General features: G+C 42.4%; 1 protein-coding gene across 1 annotated transcript; it reads left to right on the top strand.

Moving 5' to 3' along the window:
• Positions 1-8: 8 nt before the first annotated feature.
• LOC117588210 (GTPase-activating protein CdGAPr) lies at positions 9-23686 on the top strand. The gene is made up of 7 exons (XM_034279348.1): positions 9-144; positions 15574-16023; positions 16089-17362; positions 17432-19078; positions 19135-19447; positions 19499-21576; positions 21645-23686. Exons 2-7 carry the CDS (start codon positions 15619-15621, stop codon positions 21721-21723), a joined length of 5796 nt encoding a protein of 1931 aa, XP_034135239.1. The 5' UTR covers positions 9-144; positions 15574-15618; the 3' UTR covers positions 21724-23686.
• The last annotated feature ends 107 nt before the right edge of the window (positions 23687-23793 follow it).

Raw genomic sequence — 23793 nt, 5'->3', positions numbered from 1 at the left:
CTTATTGTTAAATCCACAGTCACACTGGTTGGCGCGTTTTGTTGTCGCGTTGCCCGTTTTTTGCTTTGCACAGGCCCTGCCTGATAAAAATGTTGTAATATTACTCTTATTACAAGCCCAGTGTTTCCTTCGAAATAGCGAAAGGTGTGTAAAATTGTTCACTTTGCCCCCCCGCCCCTGCAGAGGGGTTCTGGAGTAAGCGAAGAAAAACGATATGTTGAAGAGCTAAAGAAGAAGAGGAGGAAAGAAAAGTATCTCTTCTCTATTTAAAAATGTGTGTCAGTGTATTGTGCGGCGGCAGCAGAAAAAAAGAGCATAAGCAGCAACATAAGCAAAAGCAACAACAACAAAAGTATAATAAATAATAGCTCTAGCACCGTTTTGGCGACGACTTCCCAAAGAGACCCTGAAGAGGTCTTTTAATTGTGGCATTGTTTTAGTACTTTTTCCCAGCATTCAATTTCCAAGACGTGTTTTGTGCCAAATAACAGCAAATTATTCCCCCGTTTTATTCGGGAATATAGTGAAGTGTGGAGTGTGGTGTGTGTGAGTGTTGGGAAAGGGGAACTTGAAGTGTGCGTGTGTGTGTGGTGTGGAAGGAGGACCAGTGCTCTGCTGCTGTCATCATCCATCCTGTATCTCCCTTTCTCACCCATTGTTCAAGTGTATCGTTTTGTTTCCCACGCATTATGCTCGCGCTTTGCTATTGGAATAGTTGGTATGTATGAACATTTTCAGCGAAAATACTGTATTCAACTGTATTATGGAGGGTAATTGCTTTTAAAATAATTTCAAGCCATAATAATACCCTCCCCTCGTACGGCGTCATATTGTCGAACTTAAAGCATTATCAGGCGGCAGTCATGCACATATACTTATGTACATATGCTTGTTTGCCTCTGTGTTTGTAATCATGTATGAGCGTTTTTCACACTAGATTTTTGTCACCCTGCCTTCGTTCCCCTCTTACATGTGCATGCACACACACACACACACCTGAGACAACTCCACCATATGCCTTGCGCCCAACTGTCCGTCCCGTCTATCTGTCTTCTCTGTCTGTCTGTCATTCCACCCCATTTGCAGTGTATCTCTCTTACTCGCTGTAAGTGTGTGTGTTTGTATGTTTGCGTCTGCCGCCGCCTTACGTGTTGTTGTTTTTGGTCAACAGAAAAAAAGGAAATTTATTTTCTTGTTTTTAGTGTTTAGGTGTGGTCGTGCTTTACACATGCATGAGGACATGTAACGTGTATGTGTATTACATGTATCCCCGCGGATTTAAGCGGAAGCATCCATAAAAAAAGTTTTGTGGTTGACATTGAACTCTCCTGCTGTTTCCCTCTCGCTTGCACTTAGTCTCTCTCTTGGTGAATGTCCTCCTCTTAGGGATTTTCTTCTTCTGAATATCTTTCTCCTTCCCTTTGGCTCCTGCAGTTGCGTCTTCCTCCCTATCCTCGTGCTGTTATATTTCCTTCCATTGCCTTGGTTCCTCTTTCACTGTTTTGTTTCCCACTCCTTTCGCTAATTCCCCATTCCCGCTTTCTGCACCACTCTGTTGACTGACTTTGCCGTTACTTTCCAAAAAAAAGTCGCTCCTGGCCTGGCCTTTCATTTTTTTCGCTCGCTTTTTGGCCACATTTACTTTTTCCTTATACCCTTTTTGGCACTGCAGAGAGATTTGGTGAAAGGAAGCAATTGACACTAATGATTGGGGTAAATAATCCGCAGATCATGATTAATTTCCCTAAATAAAAGGTAAATTTCCTCTCTAGTGAAATGCGATCAAAGCTAACCGATCTAGGGGGAAATGATTTTTACTTTGACGCAGTTTTATTGAATTCCTATCGGATGTTATTACTCTTATTTCTATAGCACTTATCCATTACCGAATATTATCCAATATTTATCCTATGCTTTCCTATCCTATGAGAGCATTTTAACTTCGCGTTGACTCATTTGTTCGCTTAGTTTTCTATGGTGGTGCGGGAATGTGCAGGCCGGGCCAAGCTTTCTCGTTTATTATTACGATGTCTGATATAAATATACACACATACATATGTACATCATTTTACATTGTACCCATACTGTTATCATTATGTGGCTCACGTCTTTGGGAAAAAAAAAGATTCGCGCTGCGACTGCGCACGATTATGGCACATTTCATAGCCCCCCTTCGCCCGCCTTTCCTGCTACTGGTGGCTTTGCTCCAACGATGACGAGAGCAAAGTTGACTGCTGCCTGTTGCAGCAGCAAAAAAAAAAACGTGTCAAGTTGGCCAGATATATCTACTACCAGCTATCCATCCATCCATTTATATGGTATATGGTAGCCGCTGTGCAAGAGCATAACCAGAGAGAGAGAGAGAGAGAGAGCCGCTTGTCTGGGAGCTTCTGAGCTTCGATTAATTTCGTTGCGCCTCGGTAGCTGTGCACTCAACTTAAACATCCGCTCTGCAGCCGTTGCCGCCGTTGCTGCCGCCGCCGCTGCAGGGTACCAGAGCGTTTACCTCGTCGCAGAGGGAACCTAACCTTATTACACATTATACTACATTTACCCACTACCCACATCTGCCCCACTGCCCCTGGCCTGTCCTGCCCTCTGTGTTTGCCTCTGCCCCAGCGTCAGGCATCGTATAACACATCTCCCAATATCGCAATATCCCAAAAAGAAAACCCCTTTCTCTAGGGTTACATTTGCATGGCCTGGCAGGGGAGCATCTGGTTTTTGTTGGGTTTTAGAAACGGCATTGCACTACACTAGACAGCAGGGGTTGCAGCACTTCACGCACTAGACTGCAGCCAAAGGGGGTTGAAATGTGAGTCCACATTCCAGTTATGGCTTAAGCGGAACCCCTAATCATATTCATGTCATTGTCTACCCAAAATGGCAAATTATTGGAATGTTAAAAAAAGGCGGGAATTATTCAGAGAACGCTTAAACAATGGCAAACAATGGGAAACATGCATTTATGACACATTATTCTTACGGTTCCAATTGGAATTATGTTTGTGCTCCAGGATAGTTGCCAGCTTTGTTTATGTTTAAACCAAAACATATATAGACTTAAATATATCTTGAGAGGGTTAAAACATTATTATAGTTTATACGCACAGCTCCAATAATTGTAAATATTAAACAAAAATGCTGTAGTTTAGTGTCTTCCCCGCCCCTTCTACACCATCCAATGCACAGAAGCAACAAAGAAATTGCAAAAAAATAAACAGCAACAAAGCAAAAACTGGTGCTTTTCCCCCTTTTGCGTTTCTTTCTCTCGCTTTTGCTTTCCCCTTTTGTCACTCGTCTTTCTCGTTTCCCTCCTCTTCGTTTCTCTCTCGATTCGCCTGTTGTCTCTTATGACTGTTTACACCTGTTTATTTTGTAGGCAAATCGGAATACCAAGCTGACGAAGCCGCAGACGCCACCGTCTCATGTTCGCATTTTGTTTTTAGTTGTATATTTTATATTTTGCTTACATAAAAATGTTACAACAAAAATTCTTTACAAATTCGCTCCATATTTGGCCACTGACGCGCCCCCGACAGTACCAGTGGGTTTTCTTGTTGGAGCTGGGGGAGGCAACGCACCGCATGCCAAACCCACACAACACTTTAAGAATTTTTGTTGGCTTTGCCTCTCTGACTTCAGCTGGGGCTCTAATTTGTTGTACCCTTACTTAGGGATAGGGTAGTACGCTTATGAGGAGCGGCTTGCTGGGAGGAGAAGAAGGGGTTGGAAATAGAACAAAAAGTATAATCAAAGCTATAATCTAACATCAAGATATTCCCTTGGAAATTACGCCACAATTTCTAACGATTATGATAAAAAATGCTGCCATTTGGGCATAAGATTGTATCAATATGTGTTCTGCCAAATCAGTGGAGAATCTCGTAAGGGTATTCCCAGATTCGGTTATTAATAATATGAGCCCTTGTCTTCCCTGCTCTGTTCCCTGGTTTTCTGTTGGTGGTTTTTGTTTCATATACGCATATCAAATAATTGAGCTCAATTGATTTCAATTAAAACTGACAACTGGGCTGATGATTTCGTTGTGGTTTCTTGTTGTTGTTCCTATGGTCGTTAGTGGCAACTCATATGAAACAAAAACCATCAAAATGCCCCTCAAAGGTTGGATTGGATTGGATGTACTACTGTCTGTCTGTTTGGGTCGCTGGATATTCATGTATCGTGCTTGATGGACTGCATCGAATGGGCAATGCATTAATGGGATTGTATTTTATTTTTCATTGGAAAGTATAGAAAAAAAAATGGTACAAACATTATTCAGGAAATGCAAGAAAGCTTCGTTCACTTGAAAGGATCACTTTTGAGGCAGATATTCTAATAAATCTTTTGAGATCTAACGAATTTCTATCGCTCTTTGGTTTCCCAAAACAGGCAATCCAATTTTTGGCAATGTTTGCCTTATTTTTAATCCGATTGTTCTTGAAATTTGTTTGATCGTCAGATAAAAAAGCTGAAACATAGACATGACTGTTTATAGTGTGTTGAAATCCATATATCTTGATAATTTGTATTGTTATTGACTTGCGGGGGCCCATTCACGGGGAGAGTCGTCTAGTCTGCCTTATAAGGAAACACATTCTTATAATTTACGAGATCTACATACGAGATATCATACAGAGACATGAATGAGCGACTCGGTGTATACCGCTTGAATAATAATTGCGCGAAATGAAAGTTCTTATTATTCTACATTCCATTCAAATCGCTGGATGATTCATGAGGTAAATTTATACACGTGTTTTCGATGATAAAATTTGTTGTACAAAAATGACAATTCCAGATTGTGTGTCACACGGATGAGTAATAGAAAAATAAGGAAAACAAGAACCTTTTCACTTTTATTATTATCTGCGAAAATAGATAATAGCGAGATATGCTAAAAACAAGTACCCAGGATTATTCAGGGGTTTCAGAAGGTACTTTACATTTTATGAGTACTCTGGAATACAGAATTCTACAGACAGAATAATTATTGTCCGTTGAATATCGGAAGGGGGATCTATTTTCTCATGGCTTCGGGAAGATTACACTTTATTTCTTAAAGTTTCCTTCTCGTTCTATGACTTCCACAAGTAACCTTTCTTCTCAGTTCTTTGAGTGTCACTTTGAGTAAATCTTTGTGCGAAGTTTCACTACCATTCATAGGAAAATTTCTAGAGGTTTTTCCATAACATATTTCTATTTATAGAAATGATAATGATGTACCTCTGCAATCACTGAATGCTTTGCTGATCACAAAAGTCTCTTATCAGCCTCTCACGGGGTTCATTATTCATTCATTCCAAGATCAATCATTTAAATGTAATTCAAGAGACCAACAAATATACAGTAAACTAATGACCCGTTTTATCAGCAATAATTACAATAAAAACAAATGAAATTTGTGATCATTTATAAGCCACAAACATCTTATAAATTATGCCCCTCTTTTTGAATATTTCCATGGTCTTTTCTATGATCAAAAAGTCGATCGATAAACCCACCTAATTAGTGGATTACCTTTTGAATCAGTGAAAAGTGAAATTTCTTTAAATTTCTTTGTGTGATCAAACTTGATCAATGCCCCATTTATAGAGAAAATCTATAGGAATTCCTGTCGCACTGTCAACTGCCTGCTACTGCTGCTGCTGCTTCAACTGTTGTATTAATAGATATTCTAAAGATAGAGTCTTTGAAATACCAAATTCTTAGCTACGGGATAAACTAAATTGCAGATCGATAGATAGATCATGCCGTCACACACTTCAGAGAGGAAAGTTCTCAATGAATTGGAAGGGAAATGAGAATGCATCTAGAATGGGTAATATAATAAAAAAACGGTAGAGAATTTGCTTTACTTAATTCCTTATAAGTTCGTATAGTTCTAAACGATCAATTGAATTCCCACAAATTCCTAGTTCAGACTGCATCGATCGTTACACAAAAACAAAACATAATTATCCAATAGAAATAAAATATCGAATGACTGTCAATTCTATCGTACTTCCCATCTATTTATAGCGCTTAAAGGCCCTCCAAAAGTATGGTAGATATCACAATACCCTAAAAAAAGGGGTTTTTATATAAAAAAAGAAAAATATTTATTTAATGCATTGTTTAGTGTATTTTATTTGTTTATCGAACTGAACTCTCTCATTCGACGCTTGTGGCAATTGCCCTCGATCGTTGTTCGTTATTCGTTTCATTATTATTGCTGTTATTGTTTCTTATTGAAATTCAACACTTTATTTCAACAATTTATATGCACGAGGTACTCATATTCCGGTCGACGTCTGCTGGCCTGCTGCTGCTGCTTCGTAGAGAAATGAATAATAATTAAATTAAATTGTTTAAACGGCCGGCTTCTGTCTGTCTCTCTATGGTGTGTGTATCTGCGTATCTGCATATCTGACGTTTGTTTCTAAATATTTTTGGCGCTGTGCTTTCGGTGCTTTCCTCCAGTCGGGGCAGCAGCTGCTTCGCATATTTGTTGAATATGAATATTTTTATTGTACAACTTTTCTACACTTTTGGTTCCTCCTCCCTCCCCACCATCTTTCTTTTTAGCTTTCGATTTTTGTTTTTTTTTTGTTTTTGTTGTTGTTTCTTTTTATAAATATTTGGCATGTGCTGCTTGCTGGCTGACTGGCGCTACGAAATATCTAAATATTTAGATATGCCGCCTGTGTCCACCCGTGTTTTCTATATTTTTACTCTCAAAAAATCAAACTTTCACTTCCATTAAACATAACAAAAATATACAAACTTTTGTTGGGTCTATGTATCTGTGTATCTGTTTGTGCATATTTGTATCTATGCATATGGATGTGTGCGTGTGTGTGGGTTTATGGTGTACCTGTTTTGTCGTCAACGTTAAAATGACATTAGGAGGCTACGTTTTATGGTTTGCTCTCCCATGGTGGAACAGGGGGGGACTTACTCTTTATAGAGTAGGGGGATCGGGGGCTCTCTATAGAGCAGGGGATAGTGGCATTATCTATCTCTCTTTAGAGCAGGGTGATCGCAGCATGAGCTCTCCATAGAGCAGGGGGTCGAGGCAGGCCCCAGCGGAAGCGAAATTCTGCAACAAATTGTCAGAGTAGAAAATTTACATCCAAACGATTTCGCTTTTCTTTTCTAACTTTTTGTTTTTTTTTATACATTTCTCTTCTATTTATTTTCTCTATTTTTTCTCTGCTTTTCACTACTTTTTTCATAGTTTTATCCGATGAACTATTTCTGTTTTTTCCACGTAATTCCCTTACAAATGTATCTTAATGAGTTTTTTTATGAAGATACTCGTTAGGTTGAAAGTTTACGGCATTTTTGAAATAGTTTCATCACGATTATATTACGAGGTACTACTTTGCCAATTAAAATATTTTGCAATAGGTAGACTTGATATGTGGTGTAAAAAGTGTTTTCTAGAGTATGTATTGGTGTTCAAGCCATGAATTAAGATGGATTTGTTTTCCCTTTGAAGGGTTTTAAAACTTACAGCTAAGTGTTCAAAGCCAATGGGTTGGTATCCGACCATGATCCGGAACATTGACCTACTAATATCAAATAATTGCTTATAATTAAAGCAATATTCACTACAAAAAATGTTATTAAAATATGTTTTTCATAACAAGCGGGGACGAATCTTCTTTGCTTCCACAGATCTCTAAAGATAAGCTGTAATCTTTTCTGAAAATATCCAAATCTGATTTCAGAAACATTTAACAAATAGATAAATGATCTTGCAACGATATATCTAACAGACAAACTGTTTTTCCCAGGATTTTCTAAAGAAAACTTTATTAGCAAGGCCCTTTTCCACTTACCCATCATTAGCTGATTAGCTTTACAACGCAGCTCATCGACTTAACGATAATTAAAAGAAAAAGGGAAATAAAATGTGTAACATTAAAGAACTTTAAGCATGCACTTGTGTATGTATATATCAGCATATATCCTGTCCTAATCGTGCTTGAACGTAGCCTAGTGTATGCATTTCGCTATGCAGTGGCCTTAGGGTATACAAATGTCATGCATCCGCTGCAAGTTTTCTCTCTCTCTTTCCTAAGCCTCTTTTCCATGGGGCACCTGTTTTATAGGTTGTAATTTTGTATAAGTCCGGTCTGCTGGCTGTAGCTGTAGCTAGTATGTGGCTACGTGTGTGCATAATTGTGTGAACGGAAGTTCGAAAAGCTCCCAACAATTAAGAGCTGTCCGCCGAGGGCTCCGCCCCGTCCATGGGAGTCGTGTATAAAACTAAAGGCCGTGTTCGTTGGTTAGACATAATGAAATCGTAGACCCCAAGGCGGACTTCAAGAGGAGGCCAAGAGCAGAGCAGAGCAGAGCGTTGACTAATATGCCAGTTACAACTAATTGCATTTGTTGCTCTCTTTTTAGTTCCCCCTCCCGTCATGGGGTATGGCACGGGTTCCAAATACTTTTCATTGTGAGTCATTCAGAAGAGGTTTTACCTTTCAGAGTGTGGGTTATCGATTGGTCTGCACGAGGAAAAACCCAAGACAGAACATGTTTGAGAGCTCATATTAGAGCGACACTCAGATTTATTAGACAAAGAAAAGGGGGAAGTGATTGAATAGGGATTAAAAAGGGGAATGTCTGAAGAAAAGTAGTTCTTAGGGTTTGGAAAATGATCATTTCTACCCATTCATTCTACATTCTACTAGTAAGTTCTTTCTACTCATCCAATCATTATGATTTTTGTTATTTAGGTAGATTATATAATTATGTTAAATTATAGGAACATTTAGGTTTATCGGTTGAACATTTTAGTTGGCTAAAAAATATGTTCATTACATTTTTCTGCTTGAGAATAGGCAAAAAAACAGGATACTCAGCACAGATAGATGCACCCTTTGATGCTCTCTGACTGTCAGAGACTGCTCTTTGCACCCTTTAAAATACCCTGTAAGCACTGCATACAATACAAAATGTAAACAAATCTCCTGCCTTATGATGAGTCAACCGAAGCAAACCGAAGCGATCAGATTTCGCATCGAGCATCGGCACTCCGCACTCCGAACAGTAGCCGTGAACAGTGGCATGTGGCAGTGGGGCAGTGGCACCCAAAAGTACAAGTGCCACCAGATAGCTGTCTGGCCTGTCTGTCGACAGTCGATCTGTGGGGCGTAGATTGATACGACGATGCTGTTCAACAGATTAACGACAACAGCAAACACAGTCATAGAGCCATGGTGAACGTAGGGGGCCGGGGAGCACTGAAAACAGCAACCGGATTAGCCTTGGGCTGCAATTTGTTCCATGATTTTTGTTTCGTCAGTGGAGAGTGGGGGATGGGGCGACAGATCGCATAGTTTATAGGACCAGCCATAAATTGGTGCCCGTCGCTTAATCACTTGTGATGCTCAGCCATTAGTCATTATTGTGTTATTCTGTTTGCTTTCATTTTGAGGCTCCACTCTCTCATTAGTTTATATCATACATAAATAAATATGTATATCCATGATATCTATTACATTCATCTACAATTTAATGTGAATCATTTGTGGCAACGAATGAGTCTTTAAGAGAGTCATCTAATAAGCAGAAAGGGTCCAAACATGATTCGCACTAGAAATAGGAAGGTAGCTCGCTTTCTGCGAAATATGTATGAAATATACAATATACATAGACAGAAAGCATTTAAAATTGTATTATTTATGCAATGATTTTTTTTTGTTACGTGTTAATATATATGAAAATTATATTATATTAATATGAAAATACTGGGTTTAAAAACAATTCATATATTAACTAAATATATTTTGTATTCATATTCACATCCAACGAGAAGGGACGTGTGAGTCGCTTCTTACGCGTCACAACTTTTATACCCGGTACTCAGTACTAGATCTGTACCTTAGCGGTTTTTTGTCAAATTGTACAATTTTGTATCATCTGTCATCTACATCTACAACACTTCTCACGCCAACATGCTCCTTTAGCTCGCCACCCTCCCCTAGAGCCACACATTGCAGAGTCATGGCAGAGGCAAAGGCAGAGACACGGCAGAGGCCGCATAATGCAGAAGCAGAGTGTGAATGAAAAATGTGAAAAAAACAACAAAAGCTGCGGGACAGGGTGGGTTTAGCCACTGCAAATGAATTTCTTCATTCTCGCTATAATAATGATTCAATCGGATCCCAATTTGGTGATCTAATAGATATGGTCATTCCCTTCGGAATGACCAATAAATAAGTTTCTCTTATCTTCAAAATTGTAGTTTTGGGAGGTTTTCGACTGTTTCTCTGTTTTGTAACCGTGCGAGAAGTCTGAATGCAAAATTTAGTGGCTCTAGCTTTTATGGTCTCTGAGATCCAGGCGCTCAACAAGACGGACGGACAGACGTACAGACGTACGGACAGACAGACATGGCTTAATCGACTCGGCTATTGATGCTGATCAAGAATATATATACTTTATGGGGCTATACCAGGTATAAAAATGTAAATGTATTTATTTAAATTAAATATTTTTATATTTTGTTTTTTCTTTATATTGAAATGAATTTATGGGCTTCATTTAAAATATGTTATAGCAAATTCCTGTTTAAATCAACGTTAATTCTGTTTAATTTCGGTGTATTTTAAGTTTAGAAATTTATTTAAATATGTTTTTGTTTTTATTAGCCATGACATTTTATGCGCGATTAAATCTTAATTTTCCAAGACATTTCTATCTTAAAATCCCTCTAGACTGTTATTTTTTATGATCTAAAAACAGTTAGACATCTGCTCTTAAACATTTATTTAAACCAGACAGGATCAGATTTTAAACCAGATGCTGCATGGATCTAGGCCATAAACTACTTGCTTGATGCTTGGAAAAATCTGTAGCTCTGAAACTCTGAAATTCCTTAAGATCTTATGATCCCATTGGCACTACATTAAACCAAACGAATCTGGCTGCACATTCAGGATGTTAAATTCCTGTCATAAACACATCGAAATTCCTGTAATTAAACTGTAAAAGTTCGAGCTGCTGCTGCTGCTGCAAGACGAAAGATCTATTTAATTTCCCCACGTTGTTGCATCCGTCTCATTTAGAGGCACATCATTCAAGCCGGCAAGCAGGCAACCTCTTTATGTGGCACTTGTCGTTTGAGTGAGTGAATGAATGTCGAGTGAACAGACTGAGCTGACTAGCTGACTTAACTGACTAGCTGGCAGACCAGACGGACAGACAGATTCAGTGTCGAATGTGAATGCTAGCTTTAAGCACACATTATGCATGCATTTTGCAGTTGCCGTAAGTCTTTTATGGTCGACATCATTCAAGTGCAATTGTTTGCTCTAGAAATAATGCTCACTGTGCCTTCTCCCCCGGTTCTCGAGTGAACGAGTGACCCACTTTAAGCCATAAATTAGCACAAGCAACAACAACCGACGGCAACAACCAGCCACGTTTATGCCACTTGATGTGGCATGTTTTTCCTACTCCTAGAATCTAGTTAGACTTCCACGCACCAACAATTTATTTCCAGTCTTGCTTTTCTTTATAGATCATTGTCAAATGTGTGCTGCGGCTTTAGCTTTCAGTTTCTCCACGAATTGGGTCAGAATACAACCAACCAACACAACGTTGCCTGAAGGCAGCTAACTAGGCAAAAGTAGAGCTAAAAACGCAGTCATTAAAATATCATTAACTATTGTCCAATATTAAGTTATTTCATAGCATTAATTGAGTCTCTTGATTGAAATGTCTTGCCTCCTCCCCCCTATGGACATCGGATCCAACTGTTGGACACTGTTGAATGTTGTTTAATTGATTTGGAGAAAGTGAGGGTCTCTCTTGCTCTTCGTAGCAAAATGTACCACAAAAACGTAGCTTCGAGGCTGGGAAAATGTCTTCATTGGCATGGAGGTTTGCTTTTGTGCCCCCAAAAGTGTAATCGGGCAATCGAGCAATCGAGAAAATTGAATATGCACAGCAGCTGCCACAGAAACAAATCTTGTTTTTGTTTTTGGATAATTTGTTTGTTTTTTTTTTGTTTTTTTGTTTTTTTGTTTTCAGGCAGCGATAATCTTCAGGCAGTGTTTTATGTAATTTTTGTGGCATAACTCTTATGAGAGATGAAAATACACGTATTTCCAAACAACTTTTGTTGTTTGCTTCATACATTTGTTGCTGATTTTGTTGGTTGGCTTGTTACTTTCTACAGCAAAAACAGCTACACTAGATCTAGAGATTTGGAAAATTGTGAGGATAGACAAATTCGATGCTAAAATTTCACATAAGTGAATGGACAAGATTCCTCTCTGTGGAACGCATTTTAGTCCTTAAAGGAACTAATTTCGGGTTAGCTCTGATCATCTACCATTTCTTCGATTATAAAACGAAACCCAAATTTTTAGTTTCAAACCAAATACGAATGAAGTTTCGCTTGAAATTTACAAAAATAAACTAAGGCTGCTGAGCTATTGAGTAAATATAACGAACTAAAGGGCTCTGGCATTCTGGTAGATGGTCTACCGATGCAGGGAGGACGTGGTGGAAGAATTTCTCGGCCCAGACCCGGGGTAAACAGGCCAAAATTCGAGGTTTCATTACCGGAAACATTTCAAATAAATATAGGTTCATCATCAGATGCAGGCAGAATCGAGCTGTTCAATTTTCAGATGGCTATTTTTACGCTACTTTTCGTTGTCGTGATAGAGGTCTGGCAAACTTTATTTCCCACAATGGAAATGTTTACAACAATTAGTATGAAATAAATATAATCATAAAAAAAACTTCTTAACATTTTCTTAGTTATTTTTATCGCCCGTAAAAATTAATAAAATACATAAAAATCACATAACTTTATTCTCTAGAGATGTCCCACCGCCAAAAGAACAATAGAAAAGCTGTGGAAATGCGTTGAAAGAATAACATGGGAATGGGGGGGAAAGAACAGAAATTCTGATTTGTTTATTATCGCACACTCATTAACTCATTCTTTGATTCATGTATTCATTCATGTGCTGGGTAACCTAACGGATTACAACAGAACAGCCATTTCTATGGATATATCTTTTGTTTTACACCCCACCCCTCAGGTCGTTGCCACTTCATAATTATAGGATATGTGGAAGGTATATTGGGTTTCAAGAGACGTGCATTGCTGACAGAAGTTATTGGATTTATAACATATAAAAAGAGACAATCAATTCATGATCAGTGATGTTAAGACTTTGGTGAGTGTAATAACTTGCATTGTTCTTGCAGTCTGAATAGAGTTTCAAATATTCTGAATTGTAGCATTTTTAAAAAAGAATATTTTCCACCTGTACACCAGAAGTACTCATAATCGGATTTTAATTACAGTGTGAAATACTGTAAGCAAGTTCTGGTAATAATGTTTACTTAAGATCCTTAAATTTTAATCATGCATTTCCCATATATAATTCAATTTAATTCACTTTTTATGTACGTACTTCCAATGACAGCAAACCCTCTAATGGGTATCGCCTAGTCGCATGGCAACATCTCGAGGGACAATCTCTGGTTGTATTATTTTTGTTGTCTATATATTTTTCCCTGGCAGGTCGTTGCCGTTTGTTTAAATCCAATTTTATATGCACACTTAATGATTATCTTTTTGTGTTGCTGTCATTTATTTTCTCTGCTCTTCTCCTTCTTTTTTTTGTTGATTTTTTGATTGTTTCTTGTTTTGTGTCTGTCGTTTGTTTATGTGGCTGCATTTTGAAACCGTTAGCGTTAACATTTTCTTTAATAGTTTTGTTGCGCTTTGGGGAGCTGCCTGATGCTCCCGCCTGCCTGCCTGCTGATGCTGCATTTGATGAACGGCCCCCAGAGCATGGTCTCTCTTTCGCTCTCTTCCCATAGCCAGCGGGGCTGGCGGTGGGGTACTTCGCTCCTATGAGAGTTGAAAAACACGTTTATCCGTGTCGCTCTATGATTTTTGTTGCCTGGCAAAAGTTGGTGTCTCGTCGTCTGTCGCGTCTGCCACATCCCGTGGACCACTGTCTCTTGTCTCTCGCTCTCGCTCTCTCTCGCTCTCGCTCTCTGTTTCTGTTTAGCCCACTCCTCTGTTTACCCCACTCTCTATTTGCCCCTTGTCTATCCACTACATCCAGGCCCGTCTGTCTGTTTAATTTATGAAAGTTTAAATGCTCCAAAGCCTGGCGGCGATTGCATTTCGTGTCGCCTGTAAATCAGAACTACCGCTAGGCATACCCCATACAACACCAACAACCCCAGATGATGATCATCAAAAACAACTAGAAAGGAAAAACTAATTTCCTTTGAGTGTCAGAAAATGCTGGATACCCTGGCACGAAGTTTCTTTGCTTTCTCATATAAATTTGGATTTTTTGTACAGGTTTTTCTAGGGTTTTCTATAGGTAATTATGAAATAGTTAGGTTGATATACTTCCCATACTCCTAAAAGCAGCAAGAATACATTTTTTAAAGCGTTGTTTGAATACTTGTAAATTGAAAACAACAATTTCCATAGAACCAGGTCCAATATGGGCTCTACTCACTCCCATGTGGAACTCTATTCAAAATACACCAATTATTCTGATTCTCTTAACCATTATACTCACCAGAAACCAAAGCAAGAGTCATCCAAAGATTCACATCCTCCTGCGTGCATTAATTTCGCATTCGATAACCATTTCCCAACCCCCCAACTGGTTTGGACTTAATAAATATTTATTGTATATACTTATAGCTAGAGATACGCGACAAAGCGATACTCGACATTCGAGTGCTTAGTTACATGTGCCACAGCCATATATCCATGCCACAAAGGATGTCTGAGCCACTGACCTTATTCTTGCATGTGGCACAGAGCAGCACAGAGAAAGAAAGGGAGGGAGAGACAGAGTGGGAAACTGTAGTGAGTGGGGATTACAGGAAGAGAGAGTGTGGCAGCCAAGCCCCTCTCTCTCTTGCAGCCAAAGAAAAAGTAGAACGTATATTAGGAGAGGGCAGGCAGGCAGGTAGCGGGGCTTGGGGCTTTGGGGGGATGGGTTCTGGGTTAATTGATAAAAGAAACAGAAACAGATCGTTCGTGCCATTAGAAAGTAAACGCGGTTTTCGGAGGTCTACCGAAAACAAAACGATGCTTTAAACGAGCATTGAATGCTTAAACGATGCCTCGGAGGAGGGTAAACGTCTGTACCTGCCATACAAATGCCTTTAATTTGGGGTTTTACTGTGTGGCTTTACTGTGGGAATTGGCTGGAAGTAGTTTGTGTGCGAGCTGTGAGGTTTTTGCTTACATTTTCTAAGACTTTTAAGCACTTCTGTTGGCTTTGTGTTGCTTAGAACCGTGTAATTTTGCGGCAATTGCCATGTACAGGGTCAGATACTTTTTAAACGCACTGCAGAGTACACACTGTAAACTGCACACTGAACTGCATTTATGCAAATGAAAATGAAAGGCAACCTGAGAAGCAGAATAATAATTGAAAACTCCCGCCATTGTTGTTTGCTTATTGCTGGGAGTACAAGTGGCGAAATCGACGACTTTTGAAGGTCTACAAAAGTGTACAAATAACTGTCAAATATCACTAAAATCTGCATTATTTGTTGCTCTTTCAGATGTTGCAACTGCTGCCTGCGTAGAGTACCAAAAGTGACTGTAAAATGTCCGAGAAGGTGAGCACTTCCTTGGCCTCACAATTGCATTCCCATGCACTGGCCACAACCGATGGAAGTGGCGCTGTGGCTGCCTGCCACCATGCCACCACCACCACAAAGGAGGCCCATGCACCGCTGCAATTCGAAATGGATGCCCCAGCGGCGGCAATTAGCGCACAGTTAAATTTCAAAATAATGCCAGCGGATAGTCTGCCCGGTTTGAGCTACCAGGAAATATTTGCTTCCATGAACACATCACAAATCAGCAATGCCTCAACAGAGGCATCCTCCAGCTGCAGTCCACCGCTGGGACTCGGACTGGGACTGGGACTGGGCTTGGGCGTGCCCATGGGGCCACCGCCACCAAAGCCCAGTCGTCAGCATATGGCTGTGCAACCGTTGACAACATCTGTAAGTCTACACCTGAGTTTTCCATCAGAAATCAACTTGATTTTGTTTTTTGTGTGTTTTCCCAGAAATCCTGTCGCTTTCCCAAGCTGGAGGAGTGCGCACATTTTCATTACGAACGCGTGCAACTGGGACCCCTGTCGGTGCAACTGTTGGATGATAAATCCGAGCATATGAGCAGCAGTATAGCCTCCCAATCGATTGGCGGTGATCTGCCGCACAGTTCGCTGAGGAGCTTCTCGCCCGAGAGCTGTTGGTTCATCATACGCGTGTGTCCGCAGCGCTGTGAGCCCTTTCTGATCAAAAGATCCTTCGAGAATATGCAACTGCTCGACGAAATGCTGCATCGTTGTGTCTACGATCGCAAGATCAGTGGGCTGAGGAACATGGCCGAGCTGGCCGAGGAGCTGCCGAGTGAAACGGATGTGGAGTATGCGGTGGGCAAGTACTTGGAGCGCTTCTCGAAGATCGCCTCCGATTCGCTTACCTGCGGCACCATTCTAACCTGGCTGCAGCTGGACAACAAGGGTCGACGCCTGCCCCTGGCCGACGGGGAGACGCAGCGAACAATCAACACACCGGCGGTGGGTGCAGCCTATGGCGTGCGGCGCTACCAGGCGCAGGCCCCGGACGAAATAAACATCGAGGTGGGCGATATGATATCGGTGATCGATATGCCCAGTCCCGCTGAATCGATCTGGTGGCGTGGCAAGAAGTCACATCTGCAAAAGTCCCTCTACGAGGTGGGTTTCTTTCCGCAGTCGTGTGTGGCCACCATTGGGGATAAGGTGCCGAGGAATTTCCCCATGCCAGCGCCACTGGTGGGCCATCTGGATGCCTCACCCACCAAGCCCGTGCTGCGGAAACATGGCAAGCTGATAGCCTTCTTTCGATCGTTTATACTATCGCGTCCATCGCGGCGACGCCTCAAACAGAGCGGCATTTACCGCGAACGCGTCTTCAATTGCGATTTGTCGGAACATTTGCTGAACAGCGGCCAGGATATACCCATGGTGCTGCGTTCCTGTGCGGAATTCATAGAGAATTATGGCGTCATCGATGGCATCTATCGACTGTCGGGCATTACCTCGAACATACAGCGTTTGCGACGCGCATTCGACGAGGAACGCGTGCCAGATCTGGGCAACCCAGAGATGAAGCAGGACATACATGCCGTCAGTTCGCTGCTGAAAATGTACTTCCGTGAGCTGCCCAATCCCTTGTGCACGTACCAGCTGTATGACAATTTTGTGGAGGCCATTCAAGTGAAGGCTGACGAAGCTGATGAGCGTTTAAGGCTAATGAAGGAGACGGTACTGAAGCTCCCGCCGCCACACTACAGGTGGGAGTCGCAAGAGCAACTTTCAGAAATAATTATCAAATATTAATCCCTCTCTTTTCTCCCGTGTAGAACCCTTAAGTATCTCGCTGAACATTTGTACAAGGTGTCACAGCATCACGAACGCACTGGCATGACGGACAAGAATTTGGCCATTGTTTGGGCGCCCAATTTGCTGCGTTCGCCCGCCCTCGAGTCTGGTGGAGTGGCTGCGCTGCGTGGCGTTGGTGTCCAGGCGGTGGTCACCGAGTACCTGATACGGAATTGCCATAACATATTCGATGCTTTGGAGGATCAGCGTCACAGTGTGATGCCCGTGGCAGTGGCTGTGAATCCTAGCGGTGGTGAGTTGCGCCTGGAGTCCCTCACCGACTGCGAGAGCTTGTTGGTGGAGCAACGAGAACAGGATCAATCTTTAGGCATGGTCGAGCGACCCAAGAGTCTGAGCACGGGCGGAGCAAAGCTCATCAGCCTGGAGGAGGCCCAGGAGCGGCACTCACGCATCGAGGGGGGTGATCTGAAGCATTCCCTGCCCATTAGCATGCTGGCGAGCGGCAGCAACAGCTGCACCACTAACGGTGCTTCCGCTGGGAATGCGGCCACCAATATAGGCTCCTATATAGAGGTGGGCGGAGGTCCCTCGAGTCTCCCAGACAAGTACCACACAGTGCTGTCGGCGCCACGCAGCTGGCAGAAGCGCAAACCGGACAAGACACCCTCCTGGAAGTCGATATTCACGCGCAGTCAGCGTCAGGGCAATGTCGATCCCAGCCACAAGATCATCCACGAAACGGCTGGCGGAAAGTTGGATCCCGTGTCGTCACGCGTCAGCTTTGTGCAGGCCTCGCATGCGCATGCCAGCAAAGAGCTGTCGAAGCACGACAAACCCAAGTCCATAGAACTGCTGGAGACGACACACGAGCGCGAGCCCAAGCCCATGGAGCTGTGCATACGCTCCAATTCCATAGACAGCCTGCGGACGGTGGGTCACTCTCGCAGCGTCTCCCACGACTCGTACTTTGATCTGTTGCAATCGCCACAGCGCGGGCACATGACCACCTGTCCCTCGCGGGAGCTCTCGGAGCTGGGACTCAATTTCGATCGCGAGGAGCCAGAGATGCGCATCTTCTCCGAGAGCGAATCGCTGGTGAGTTCCCCGCGTGTGGGCAAAGAGAATGTGCCCCCGGCCTCGGGCTGTGCCACTCGCAGAATTATGCGCGCCCGTCCCGAGGAGTTTTCCAGTCAGACAAACAGCGTGAATCCGAGTCCCAAGAAGCAGCCGCGTCTCAATCTATTGTCTCCCTCGTCAGCCAAGACTTTGCCTCTTCCATTGCCAGCAACGGTTATGGCGGCGGCTTCAGCTGCAGGCACGCAGCACCATTGTGGCCATGAGCCAGCGGGTGCGGAGAACTGCTGCAAGCGCTACAAGCTGGAGGATCAGCTGTGCGATATACAATTCATTGATTGCGGCACGCCCGAGCATGCGCCGACGGTGCAGCAGCAGTTTGCCAGCGTGGAAGTGCATCCGCCACCAAAGCCCGCCCGTGCGCATGTGCCAGGAGCCACGTCGCCTGCCTCGGCGCGTTATAGCTATCCCTCAGTGCAGTTGGGCGCCAAGCGCAAGGAGCAGCAGGCGGCCAAGGAGAGATTCAGCTATCAGGGCACGTTCATGCAACAAGGCGGCAAGCCAGAGCAGCCACTGCCCCGTGCAGCAGTGCAGTGAGTAAATCAAGCATCAAAAGCGGTTCCTTAATGTTATCTGTAATCTCTTCCAGCGCCAGCAGCAGCAACAACACGGTACCCATGCGCACCAAGCCGCGAGTGGAGCTGCCGCCAGATGTCACCGATTCGCAGGGCAAGCTGTCCGTGGCTACACCCACAACGCCACAACGGAGTCCACGCTACAGCCTGCTGCTGTGCGACACAGAGGAAAGCTCCGAGAACAGTTCGGCTGTGACCACACCGCAATACGACATGGAGCCACTGATGCGCACCTCTGCCATGTCGGGCATTTCGGGGGTGTCCTCGAATATGCAGCAGCAGCTGCTAATGGGAGGCGGCAGCTCGCATGAGAGTCTGGGACAGCATGTAAGTGAATCAAAGAAGACTTATATCGATCCCTAACGTTTCCTCTTTTAGTTTAACAATCTGCAGGAGATGGAACCGCGTGATATGAATGCCCTGAAGCGAGAGTTATCTTTGGATTTGCAACCGCTGCAGCCACGTCTGCCGCAGCCCACAAATCGTGCGGCCACATTGCCAGTGAAGGATCAACTGCAGGCCGCTGCCTCGCCCAACAATTCCAATTTCACGGACAACACTAGTCAGTCGGTCACGCCAAGCGAGTACGGCTACCAGCATTTGCAGCGGCATCTCAGCATGCACTCGCTTCTGGCTACAGAGGAGAGCTCGCCGGTTTACGAGGACTTTGAGCAGACGCCCAGCAATGGGCTGCACAAGCTGGTGGCTGCCACGAGTCCGATTAAGTCAACCATAAGCATCACATACAAGTCTCCGGAGAAGGAGAAGCCCCAGCAGAAGCTGCTGGAGACCAACTTTGATGAGAATATAGTGTACGAGCAGGTGAAGCTCTTTCGCAATTCGGTGACGGAGGTCAATCAGATGATGCTGCGAGAGCAAGAGACGCGGCCACCGTGCCTCAAGCAGATCGAGGAGGAAGAGCACGATGTGTGTGCCAGCAAGGCGGCAGAAATGACGGAACAGCTGCTGCAATTGGAAAAGGAACAGCAGCAGGAGCAACAGCAACAGCAACAGCATCAGCAGCACTTGGAGGAGCAACAGGAACTCCTGCCCGAAGAGGATGAACAGGATGAATCGCAGTTGCTGTACGAAAACATTGAGCTACGAAAACCGAAAACAGTCTACGAGAATCTACGTGGCGAGGAAATGAAACTCAATCTAGAGCCAGACTCAAAATCCATCAGCAACATCAACAGTGATCGAATCGAATTGGATAGCCTCGACAGTTTGCCCGACAACATGGAGCAGGAGCAGGAGCAGGAACACGAACTGCACACAGAACTCCAGCTGGCACCGCTAACACTGTCCGTCTCAGTCAGCAAATCCCCATCGTTCAGTGTCAAAGAGTTGGCCAATAAATTCGAGAGTTCACCCGTCGAACAGCTGCCCAGCTTTGACTTTTCGGTGCGCGGTGGCTCCATGAAGAAGCCAAATGAATTAAGTGTTCCGCTGTCCATGCCCAAGGCCATGCCCGCACCTGTGCCGCTCAAGAAGCTGAACAATGCACAGAAGATTACTCGTTCGCTGGACGAGAATGCGTTTGTGCGTGAGTTTGGGGGCAAACAGCTGCAGGACTTATCGCTGAGCAAGCTGCCTGAGTTGCCAGAGATGAACAACCGCCGCAAGAGCTTCGATTTTACGCGTCCCAAGACATTGAATCCACCCAAACGGCTGCCGGGCATGAGCATCACCGAGGAGATTTGTCAGAAGCGTGGCGGTGTCGTGGAATCCGAACCGATAGCCATCACTCCCACAACAGAGAATCGCATTTCGCTCATACAGAACAATGTTCCCAAAGAGCAGGCAACAACAGCGGCTATTACGCCGTTTCTTCCACCTGTCGGCCGAAAGAGTGTGGTCACTGGCGTGATACTCGATCGCGAACGCATCGAGAAGATCAAAGAGGAGCGACGGCAGCAGTTGACACAAAAATACCATGGCGATACGTTAAAGTCGCGCTCCAAAACGGAACTAAACTCCACGGACGACAGCAATTTCCCCGCCACAGAGTCGTTGCGCATAAAATCCAAGTCACGCGGCGATATGCACTCATTGCAAAAGGATATGGACATGAATCTGAAGCAGCTATCGCGTGTACCAGGCGGTGGCTCTGAGAGCACACTACACACAGTGCCCGGCGATTATGTGGCGCAGGACAGAAATGGACAGCAGCAGCAGCAGGTACAGCTTGGACAACATGGACAGCAGCGTGTGCGTAGCATTTCCGATGAGAAAAATCAAAATTGTGATACCAATAATGGAAGTGGAGGTGGCACAACGCTGCTGAGTGTCAAAACGGCTGCCCAGAAGTATGGCAGCCACAAGGCAACTATTTCAGCTACAGCACCGATAGCATCATCGTCTGGTGTGGTGCGTGGCCCACCGCCACAGCCACTGCCACGAGAGCGCATGCCACAAAGGAATTCGTTGGCAGCCGAGAGCAATGCAAGCGCCAAGTGAGTATCAAAATGGGCTTCAATATATTTTTATTATTAACGTGCTACATTTTTCAATCATTTTGCAGCAACAGAGAAAAGATCTCACCACAATTCTCAATACGCGATGTGACAGCGATGTTTGAATCTCGTTCACAAAACCAGTAGAACTTAAGGCAACAAAAAAACAACAAAACAACAAAAACTACCAACTAAATAACATCGAAATAATGAGACAGACAGCTATACACAACCCTTCTACTATATTTATATAATCACATATATATATAATGGATCCGGCAGCGATTTATCTATATGCTTGCTATATATTTTATTTAGTTTTCTAAAACATGTACGTCTTAAGCATTGAATATTGTCGCTCACTCTCAAATAACTGGCGCCAGCGGCAAACCCCAAAGACACTTTCAGATACCAAACTATATAAATGCCGCCTGGGGAGCGGAGAGATTTGGCTGACAAAAATAATATATACAAAACAATAATGACAACGCCTTGCGCCCTGAAATCTTATGCAAAATTCAATTTTGTTTTGGATAAGGCAGAGCATAAAGAAGGCAGAAAGCGAGAAAGAGTTGAAGTTGAACTAAAAGACCACCCCCCCCTTAATACCCCTCACAAAAGCTGATGCAAATTGTTAATGCATTTTATTCTCGCTCTCGTCCTCCCCAATCTTTTTTGTAGGCGTTACGTTTCAATGAAAAGTTAATTACATTTTGGTTTTTATTTGTATTATTTGTGATTTTTGTTTGTTTCTCAAATGTTTTCATCTCTTAATATATTATTTTCTTGTGACGCGTAAGAGTTTTTCTTCTTTAAGCAACTTTGAGCGAGTTGTAGATAAGTTAATTATTATACGATTAAACGTTTAATTTATATATATACATATATATCTACTATATATTTTTAAAAGATAATAAACTCGATTGCATTGTCAGTTTATGACATGTCTCCTTTTCGATCCATACATTATACACTCTGTAAATACTCTACATTTGGCTTTGCTTTTAACTTAAAAAAAAAGTCGTATGCCACAAAACTAGGGATATATCTACAGTACAAGTTGAAAAGTCTGTTGTGTACGCGACTTGATTGAGTTGTCCGATAGAGGTAAATACTCTACCAATGTAAGTCCTAAAGATGTAGTAACACTAAATAACATACTTACTGGTTGTCTTCATGAAAAACCATTTACTGGTAACAGTTCGCTATGAAATGAAAAGCTTAAAATATTATAGAAATGCTGTACAATAATGTTTGATTTTAATTTTGATAAATTCCAATTTTATTTTTAAACTTGAAATCTTAAGCCTATCTGTTCCGATAATCCTAATAGTACTCGAAAAACATTGTTGAGTAGTGGCACATATAATTTTCTGAGTTCACAAATTTCTGAATAGTTTTTGCTTTGTTTTTAACATTTTCTGAACTATCATTTTTTATAAACTTGAAATCGTAAACCGATCTTTTTTGAGATTCCTAGTTGTACTACCAAAACAGTGTTGCATAAAGGCACACATGTTTGCTGGTGTTCGAAACTTGCTGAATATATTTTAAAATGGACGTAAGAACTCTAAATATATTAAGATGCATTCATTAAAGGTTTTTTTATGTTGTTTTTAAGTTTAAACCTTAAGCTGTATGTGACCCAATCGATATCTACATTGTTGTTGAGCGCGTACACAGCACAGCAATGGATAAGGAACAAGCCCTCAGGCACATCTTTGACCAATCAAAAAAAGTGTTTTTTTAAATCAAACATAAACTCATACGAGAGCTAAAGAGTAAAGAGAGAAACTAACTAAAGGAATTTTAATGTGGGCTAGTGCTTAGATTTGACAACTAGATAAATTTCATATTCACATACATACTCGTAAATTTAAAGGCGGACGGACAAGCAGACAAAAATCAAATCAAATATACTCGTATAAAATTGCATTTTCAATTGACTCCAGAAGCAGCTGCCAAATTTTTTTTTTTATATATTGATCACCTAATTCAAACGAAAAGACCAGGAAAAGAAAACGTAATGGAAATTAACAGAATTGTAATACAATAACTAAATAGAAAGCTTTAAAACATAAGTTAGCATTTGATATATTTTGATAAAAAATAAAAATCAAACAAAACAGAAACTAAAGAATACAAGAAATAATAAAATAGCCCCTAACGACTGAGGATAGGAAGAAGATAGCGGTAAATATTTAAAGAACGCTTTAA

Source organism: Drosophila guanche, unplaced genomic scaffold (genome assembly GCF_900245975.1).
Source record: "Drosophila guanche unplaced genomic scaffold, DGUA_6, whole genome shotgun sequence".
Lineage (NCBI taxonomy): Eukaryota > Metazoa > Arthropoda > Insecta > Diptera > Drosophilidae > Drosophila > Drosophila guanche.
The sequence above is the reverse complement of the archived record's forward strand: the minus strand, read 5'-3'. Positions and strand labels throughout refer to the sequence as shown.